This window comes from Scomber japonicus, chromosome 2, assembly GCF_027409825.1.
Source record: "Scomber japonicus isolate fScoJap1 chromosome 2, fScoJap1.pri, whole genome shotgun sequence".
Classification (NCBI taxonomy): domain Eukaryota; kingdom Metazoa; phylum Chordata; class Actinopteri; order Scombriformes; family Scombridae; genus Scomber; species Scomber japonicus.
This window is the reverse complement of record NC_070579.1, coordinates 7,166,800-7,176,084: the sequence shown is the minus strand read 5'-3', so window position 1 is coordinate 7,176,084 and position 9,285 is coordinate 7,166,800. Positions and strand designations below refer to the sequence as shown.

The 9,285-nt window shown below is 45.6% G+C and overlaps 1 protein-coding gene across 1 annotated transcript in view; it reads right to left on the bottom strand.

Moving 5' to 3' along the window:
- Positions 1–1,516: 1,516 nt before the first annotated feature.
- LOC128364948 (CREB3 regulatory factor-like) overlaps positions 1,517–9,285 on the bottom strand; it is an 8,373-nt gene continuing 604 nt past the window's right edge. Inside the window, exons 3-4 of the mRNA XM_053325568.1 lie at positions 5,069–5,197; positions 1,517–1,670 (exon numbers count right to left, since the gene is read on the bottom strand). Of these exons, the coding sequence (XP_053181543.1) occupies positions 1,552–1,670; positions 5,069–5,197 (248 nt within the window). The 3' untranslated portion in view covers positions 1,517–1,551. The remainder of the gene's footprint in view (positions 1,671–5,068; positions 5,198–9,285) is intronic.

Sequence of the window (9,285 nt, the reverse complement as noted above, 5' to 3'; positions counted from 1 at the left end):
TTTAAAAAAAGGGAGCACCAGGCTGCAGAGCTGAAAAGGCTGACCGGATGGTGAACTGTGTCAGTCACTTCCTGTGTGTCACACCGCAATCTCTCTCAGATCTGCAATGGTAGTGCATTTTATAGGTGAAAGTTCGGTTCAGTAACGACATCCTTTAAAAAAAAAAAAAAAAAAAAAAGTAGAAGTAGAAGAAGGATGCATGCTGGTAAACACGAGAATAATCCAATATAAAAAAAAAAGAAAAAAAAAAGGTGTTTCTTATCCCTCATTTCCCCAAAATAAAAAAAAATAAAAATAAAAAGTCGTGTTTTGAATGATTGGCAGCATCTGAAGCACGTGAGAGGTTTTGGTGTCCGAGTGGTTCATCAGCAGTATCAGTTATCTTTGGTCAGTTTTGAATTAAGGTGCAAGTTTTTTTTTCTCTTTCTCTTTCGGTTTTTTTTTGACTTTGCTTTCATTTTGATGTGAAGGGGGTGAAAAAAAAAGGAGGGAGGGAGGGGGGAGTTTTGGAGGAAGGAAGGGAGGATTGGAGGATTTGGGGGAAGAGAGGAGAGGAGTGGAATTAAAGCTCCGAGGACTTTTCCACAACAAGCAAGCTGTTGTTTCCATTTAACAGCTGGCCTGGCGTTTGGGACTCCATCGCTCGCTGTGTGTGTGTGTGTGTGTGTGTGTGTGTGTGTGTGTGTGTGTGTGTGTGTGTATATGTGTGTGTGTCTCGCAGCACTTACTGATATTTCAGATGCCGATGCAATCCGAATGGTATGCAGTGCTTCTATAGGAGCCCGGCCAAATTTATCAAAAAAAAAAAAAAAAAAAATTGAAAAAAAAAACATACACCCGCTTCTTTGTTTTCCAAGGGGGCCCGAGCTCCTCCCCACTTCCTTATTTTAGAGCTTCCTCTATCCTCAAATGCCCCCTCGCCCTCGGCTCACTACCGGTTCCCCTGCCGACAACTACGACCAATCTACAAAACAGTGCAATGTCTATTCATAGGCACAATGGGGTACAAATACAGCACACAGAGGGTGGGGGTGGGGGTGGTTGGGAGAGGGGGGGGGAACACTATACACGCTCATACGGTATGTTACATGTCCAAACACACACACACACACGCACACACACACACACACACACACACACGCACACACACAGATTACACAGACGTCAGCAGCAGCAGCAGCTCTGGCTTGGTGGTGGTTGTGGTGCAGCCTGCAGAGAAGGCTGCTGTTTGGAGGGCCAGGAGGAGGAGGAGGAGGAGGAGGAGGAGGAAGGGTGGTGATTTACTCCCATTTTGTTTAGGCTTACTCCTCCTTCCTGCCTCCTCCTTTTCTTCTTCTTCTTCTTCTTCTTCTTCTCTTTCTTTCACCTCCTCTCTCCACACTTCTCTACTTCACATCTTTTTGCTCTTACTTGGAAGGAAGCAGTGTGATGGAGAGTGGAGGTTGTTTCATGTGGCGTGGAGGTTTTGCTCGCGGCGGTTAGTGCTCCCGAAGAAAAAGTGGGGGGGAGAGAGGAGGAGGAAGAGGAGGAGGAGGTGGTGGTGGGTGAGTTTTATCCCGCTGCCTCCTCGTCTCCTCCCTGCGGGGGTTCTTTGCGCTGGCTTTGACCGTCCGCGCTGGCCGCCAAAATCCTCTGCACAAAGTCTTTGGTCCGCCCGGCAACTAAAGGGCCTGCCGTCGTCATGGAGATACATTTGAGAGAAAGAGAGAGAGAGAGAGGGGGGGGGGGGGGGGGGAAGAAAAGAAAAGTGGATGATTTAGTGATTTAGTGATAGTACAGACATTAAAACCAAATAAAGACAGAGTTGTATTCATTGTAATGTTATTTTTAGATTTTTAGAGTTTAGACGAACATCAGCGGAACAAATCATATTTTAACCCTTTACATCCCGTTCATGTCCCAACTCAAGGAAGGTAGGAGAGAGGGAGGAAAGAAGGAGGGAGGGAGGAAGGAAGGAAAGAGGAGGAGGAAAGGAAGGAAGGGAGGAAAGGAGGGAGGAAAGAAGGACAGAGGGAAGGAAGGACGGAAGGAAGGAAGGAAGGAAGGAAAGGATGGAGGAAGGGAGGAAAAAGGAAAGAAGGAAGGAAATTTACTTATTTACTTTTTTGGGTTTTGTGACTATTTTATGGTCCAGGAAGAACATTTTATAGAGTATAAAGATGTTTTAATGCTGAGTTTTGAATTTTGTAATAAACACACGTCAAATTTATCCATTTGCTTCTAGAAACATTTTATCAGCTGCACAAAAGTTTAAAAATGTGGCTCACATTTAACCCTCCTGTTGTCCTTCAAGGAGTCAATGAAAGAAGGGAGGAAGGGAGAAGGAACGAAGGAAGGAAAGGAGGGAGGGGAGGAATGAAAGAAGGAAGGAAAGAAAGAAGGGAGGAAGGAGGGAAGGAAGGAAGAGAGGAAGGAAGGAAGGTGGAAGAGAGGGAGGAAAGAAGGAGGGAGGGAGGAAGGAGGCAGGGAGGGAAGGAAGGAAAGAGGAGGAGGGAGGAAAGGAGGGAGGAAAGAAGGACAGAGGGAAGGGAGGAAGGAAGGAAGGGAAGAAGGAAGGAAGGAAAGGAGGGAGGAAGGGGGGAAAAAGGAAGGAAGGAAGGAAATTTACTTATTTACTTTGGGGTTTTCTGACTATTTTATGGTCCAGGAAGAACATTTGATATTCAAATTGTGTACATTTGCATATGTAAAAATGTGTAGCGGCCACACACACACACACACACACACACACACAGACACACAGACACACACACACACACAGACACACACACACACACACACACAAACAGCATTTTAATATCATCTTTATATACCATGGGTCACATGAGGAAAAGTTTAAAAGCTCCCATTTGACCCTGAACAGTACGTCAGGGTTTAAAATCATTTATCATTCCAGGTTATTTACTCGACCTGCTTCAGACCTGTGTTCTCTCTGTTTATATAGTTTATATGGTGTTTATATAAAGCATACTTGGTATTAATGAACGTAAATGTTAGCATTAAGCTCCGCGCTCATTGACACATGATGAACACCTACTGGAGCCGCTTCCCTCAGCATCAGTCTGTACATCATGTTTCATTTATTATTACACATATGAGGGAAGTAGAGTGATACTGAGTTCATATAAAATACTAAACTTTCTGTTGCAGAGCTAAAGAGAGAGTCGAAGCAGAAAGTTACCAGCTGATTATTTAACAGTTTATCACTAAAATAAACGGACAGAAATGTGTTCATTGTTTATAAATCCAAATATTTGCTGGTTTCAGTTTCTCAAATTAATATCTTTCCATTTTAACCCTTTATAGGACACTCATTGAAAGGAAGGGAGGAAGGAAGGGAGGAAGGAAGGAAGGAAGGAAGGAAGGAAGGAAGGAAGGAAGGAAGGAAGGAAGGACAGAGGAAAGAAGGAAGGAAGGAAGGTAGGGGGGAGGAAAGAAAGAGAGAAGAAGGGAGGGAGGAAGGGAAGAAAGAAGGAAGGAAGGAAGAAGAAAGGGGGATGGAGGAAGGAAAGAAAGGAAGGGAGGAGAGAAGGAGGGAGGGAGGAAGGACAGATGGAAGGGAGGAGAGAAGGAGGGAGGGAGGAAGAACAGATGGAAGGAAGGAAGGATGGAGGAAGGAAAGAAGGAAGGGAGGAGAGAAGGAGGGAGGGAGGAAGGACAGATGGAAGAAAAGAAGGAAGGAGGAAATAAGGAACGAGGGAGGGAGAAAGGAAAAGAGGAAGGGAAGAAAGAAGGCAGGGAGGAAGGAAAGGAAGGAAGGAAGGAAGGAAGGAAGGATATTTTGGGATATTTACAGAAGTTACCAAATAAACTGATGTTAAAACTAAACCTGCATATTTTAGATGTAAACTCTCACTCCTCTCACCCTAACCCTCCTCCTCCTTCTCACTCACTACTTTGTTTTATAAACCAGTCAAACCAAACCTAAGAGAACAGGTGTGATTAAATGCTGCCATTCAAATATATTTTAATTGAAATAATTCAACATTTCTGCTTTTTTAACAAAAAAAATAGCTTTGATTTAATTTAAATGAGGTCTCCTTTTTGTAATTTCTCTTATTTAACTTATTTATTTAATTATTTATTTCTTGCGTGCATTGGTTCTTTGTTTTACTACTTTTTAAAAACTACTATTATTATTTTTCCCTCTTTTTTAAAAGTCTTATTATCAGCTTGTCAATCAAATAACTGTAAAGCACTTTGAACAACTCTAGTCTGTATGAATAAACTTGGATTGATTGATTGATTGTTATTGACCCTATTTTTCAAAAATAAGAGTAAAACTTGTGATAATAAGTTGGAATGAAGTCAAACACAGAACTGACAAATTATACATTATTATGTTTTATAAATAGTCAAAAGTTGACGGGAAGGTTAAAGGTAAATAACTCTCAGCCTTCACATTATTATACTTCTATTATATTATTATTATTATATCAGGAAAATTATCTTTAACCCTGCTGTTGTCCTTGAGTCAAGGAAGGAAGAGAGGAAAGGAAGAGAGGAAGAAGGAAGGAAAAGAAGGAAGGGAGGAAGGAAAGGAGGGAGTAAGGAGGGAGGAAGGAAGGGAGGAAAAAGGAAGGACAGTAGGAAAGGAAAGAAGGAAAGAAGGAGGGAGAGAGAAAGGAAAAGAGGAAGGGAGGAAAGGAGGGAGGGAGGAAGGAAGAAAGAAGGAAAGGAAGGAAGAAGGAAGGAAAGGAGGGAAGAAGGAAGGAAGGAAGGAAGGAAGGAAGGAAAGGAGGGAAGAAGGAAGGAAGGAAGGAAGGAAAGAAGGAAGGAAAGGAGGGAGGGAGGAAGGAAGAAGGAAGGAAAGGAGGGAGGAAGGAAGGAAGGAAAGGAGGGAGGAAGGAAGGAGGGAGGGAGGAAAGGAAAGAAGGAAGAAAGGTAATGGGGAGGAAAGAAGGAAGGGAGGAAGGAAGGAAGGAAGGAAAGAAACAACAGTCAAAACAGACGGGGTCAATTTGACCCGGGAGGACGACAGGAAGCTTAAATGTCAATAATATCATTCATCATGACATCATATCGCCTAATATCAGTCGTCATGGTGACAGTCACATCAATTTCTCACCGCTGGACTCTCGAAGGATGTCTTCCAGGCGTTGGGTCATCCCTCGCTCGTCCGTGTCTTCTTCCTCGCTGCTCTCCACTCTCTGTCGGATCACCTCTTTGATCCGCAGCAGCGCCCCCAACAGGTTCTCTGTGGAACAACAACAAAATAAAATTCATTAATTTAAAAAATAACAACAAATTATTCTCATCTTGAATGCCGATCAGAAGCGGCACACACCTCATGTATTTGTTTCATCTTTTGTCCAGCAGTGATCTCAATGGATGGGTGGGTGGGGGTGGGGGGGGTGGGGCAGGTTTTCTTTTTTTTTTTACACCCCCAAAAACTTTCTCACACACGCTGTAATCCCACCTAGTGTTGGCGGTTAGCGGCACGGCGCCAAAGTCCCGGCTAGTTTAAAGACTCCTGTTGAATCTTGCTGTAAAGCGTGTTTTGTATAAATGCAAATTACAGTGATAGAAAGAAAGAGAGAGAGAGGGGGGGAGGAGAGAGAGAGAGAAAGAGAGAGAGAGAGAGGGAGAGAGAGAGAGAGAGACAGAGCGAGAGAGAGAGAGAGAGAGAGAGAGAGAGAGAGAAAGAGAGACACAGAGAGAGAGAGAGAGAGAGGGAGACACAGAGAGAGAGAGAGAGAGAGAGGATGAGAAAAGAAGAGGCGGGAGAGAGGAAGCAAGGGGAGGGATGTGTGTGTGTGTGTGTGTGTGTGTGTGTGTGTGTGTGTGTGTGTGTGTGTGTGTGAGAGAGAGAGAGAGGTAAGCCTTATGTGTTTTGGCTTCCTGCCAGGAGAACAAAAAATTCACAGGAGCCGCAAATAATAAAAAAAAAAAAAGAAAGAAAAAAAAAAACCCTTGCAAAGAAAATGCTCCGGCCGAGATGAAGAATGACTGGAATGTGAAGAAAAACGAAGGAGAAGAAGAAGAGAGAGGACAAAAGGAAGTTGGATGCTGGTTTTGTAGGCGAATTCAAAGAAGAAGAAAAAAAAGTAGAGGAGACGAGGAGGAGGAGGAGGGAGAGGAGGAAGAGGGGGAGGAGGAGGAAGGTAAGGAGGTGGTGGAGGAGGATGGAGAGGAGGAAGAGGAGAAGGAGGAAGAGGAGGAGGAAGAGAAGGAGGAAGAGAAGGAGGAAGAGGAGGAAGAGGAGAAGGAGGAAGAGGAGGAGAAGGAGGGAGATGAGGAGGAGGAAGAGGAGAAGGAGAGAAGGAGGAGGAGGAAGAGGAGGAGGAGGAAGAGGAAGAGGAGGAAGAGGAGGAGGAGGAAGAGGAGGAGGGAGAGGAAGAGGAGGAGGAAGATAAGGAGGTGGTGGAGGAGGAGGGAGAGGAGGAAGAGGAGAAGGAGGAAGAGAAGGAGGAAGAGGAGGAAGAGGAGAAGGTGGAAGAGGAGGAGGAAGAGAAGGAGGAAGAGGAAGAAGAGGTGGTGGAGAAGGAAGAGGAGGAGGAGGAGGAGGAGGAAGAGGAGGAGGAGACGGGGCTGAGCTGTTAGGTTTGGCAGCAGACGTGTTGATTATGAGGTGAAGTCACTGGTCTCAGTGTTTATATACAGTGTGACCTTCAGGGACCCTCGTAAATATCAGCTCTCTACAGGAACCAGATGTCTGTTTCTAAGCAGCTCGGTTTAGACAGCGTTGATGAGCTACATGAAGCAGCGTTGAGTTATTTAACCACTAAATAAATATAACTGCAATCTGTCACATTTGACTCTGGGAAGCCTTTTTAAAAAAATGTTTTATTACAAATTACTGAAAATTTATAGACAAAACTATAAATCAATTAATTGATTCTTCAGATTAATCGATAATTAAAATAATTGTTTTTTGAAGCCCTTTGCATGATTTCAAAGAGAGACGTTGCTGTATGTTGGATCAGAACTGTGGAAATTAACTAGGAGGAGAGAGAGGAGGAAGAGGAGGGAGAGAAGGAGAATGAGGAGGAGGAGCAGGAGGAGGAGGAGGGAGGAGGGGGAGAAGGAGGGAGAGGAGGAAGAGGAGGAATAGGAGGAGGGAGAGGAGGAAGAGCAGGAGGAGGAAGAAGAGGAGGGAGAGGAGGAAGAGGCGGAGGAGGAGAAGGAGGATGAGAAGGATGAGGAGAAGAAGGAGGGAGAGGAGGAAGAGGAGGAGGAGGGAGAGAAGGAAGAGGAGGGAGAGGAGGAAGAGGAGGAGGTGGAGGATGAGAAGGAGGAAGAGGACGAGGAGGAAGAGGTGGAGGAGGAGGATGAAAAGTGGTAGAGGAGGAGGAGGGATCGAAAGAGGGAGAGGAGGAGGAGGAGGAGGAGGGATCGAAGGAGGAAGAGGAGGAGGGACAGGAGGAACAGGAGGAGGAGGGACAGGAGGAAGAGGAAGAGGAAGAGGAGGAAGTGGAGGAGGTGGAAGAGGAGGAGAAGGAGGATGAGAAGGAGGAGGAGGAAGAGGAGGAGGGACAGAAGGAACAGGAGGAGGAGGGGACAGGAGGAAGAGGAGAAAGTGGAGGAGGTGGAAGAGGAGGAGAAGGAGGATGAGAAGGAGGAGGAGGAAGAGGAGGAGGGACAGGAGGAGGAGGAGGAGGAGGAGGAACAGGAGGAAGAGGAAGAGGAGAAGGGTGGTAGAGGAGGAGGAGGGAGAGTAGGAGGAGGAAGTGAAGGAGGAGGAGGAGGAGGAAGCCTAACTATTAGACTTTTGAGTATAAATGTTAAACTTGATTTCCTTCATTAATGATAAATAAACAAGATTCATTTCCGCAGCTGATCGGAAACAATCCCACATTGCACAAATAAAGAACCCCCCCCCCCCCTCCTCCCCTCCCCCTCCCCCCCCCCCACCATCATCCTCCCCCTCCTTTCTAATAATGACAGAAGAAATAACCCCGATCTGAAGAGATAATGAAAGGAGGCGCTGTGAGATGTGTTCTGAGATGAAAGTGAAGTTGATCAAACACACTCAGATGTTTCTCTTCACGTTAATAATCTGAACAGTCTGTTTTCATATCGGCTTCATCACTACACCACCCCCCCCCCCCCCCCGACCCTGAGAGGCTTTAAAGAGAGTCTGATACATGGAGATTATTAACCCTACTGCTGTCCTCTAGTCAAGGGAGGAAGGAAGGAAGGAAGGAAGGGAGGAAAGGAGGAAACGAGGGAGGGAGGGAGGAGGGAAGGAAGAAGGAAGGAAAGGACGGAGGGAGTGAGGAAAGAAGGATAGAGGAAAGAAGGAAGGGAGAAAAGGAGGGGAGGAAGGAAGGAGGGAAGGAAAGGAGGGAGGAAGAAAGGAGGGAGGGAGAAAAGAAGGATACGAGGGAGGGAGGAAGAAAGAAAGAAGGAAAGGAGGAAGGGAGGAAGGAAGGAAGGGAGGGAGGAAGGAAGGAAGGGAGGAAGGAAGGAAGGGAGGAAGGGAGGAAGGAAGGAAGGAGGGAAGGAAAAAAAGGACAGATAAAAGAAGGTGAGAAGGAGGGAGGGAGGACAGAAGGAAAGAAGGAAGGACAGATTAAAAAAGGGACGAAGGAAGGAGGGAAGGAAAGAAGAAAAGGAGGGAGGAAGAAGGAAGGAAGGAAAGGAGGGTGAGAGGAAAGAAGGATAGAGGAAAGAAGGAAGGAAGGAAGGATGGAATAAGGAAGGAAGGTAGGAGGGAGAGCTGGGGGGCGGGGGGACTAGTATTGCATTGCGTTGTCGCGGCGATAACACATCATCATCATTATCATTATTATCAGTTATGGACCAGGGATTTCCCCGTGAGTCTAGTCAGCGAGTATTGAAACTTGATTGACAGTCAGAGTTGAAGCGTTTCCTGATCTCATCTCATGATCGGTGATGACGGTGAAACAGAGAGAGAGATGAGTGTTTTATATAAAGCTCCACTGAAGGTTAATCATTCATTTAGTAAAAAGCTGTAATCATCTCTACTGACGTTACTGCTGGGATCATTTCAGTCATATTAAATCTTTGCAGCTGGAGCTTGACGACAAAAACCAAGACGCTGTTTAATTTACTTCATCCGTTAAAAAAAAGGAGAAAACAATCCTTCAGAAATAGGGAAGGAGGAAGGAAGGAAGGAAGAAAGAAAGGAAGGAAGGAAAGAGGGGAAGGAAAGGAGGGAGGAAGGAAGGGAGGGAGGAAAGGAGGACAGAAGGAAGGGTGGAAGGAAAGAAAGAAAGAAAGGAAGGAAGGACAGAAGGAAGTGAGGGAGGAAAGGAGGGAGGAAGGAAGGGAGGAAGGAAAGAAGGACAGGAGGAAGGGAGGAAGGAAGGAAGGTAAGGA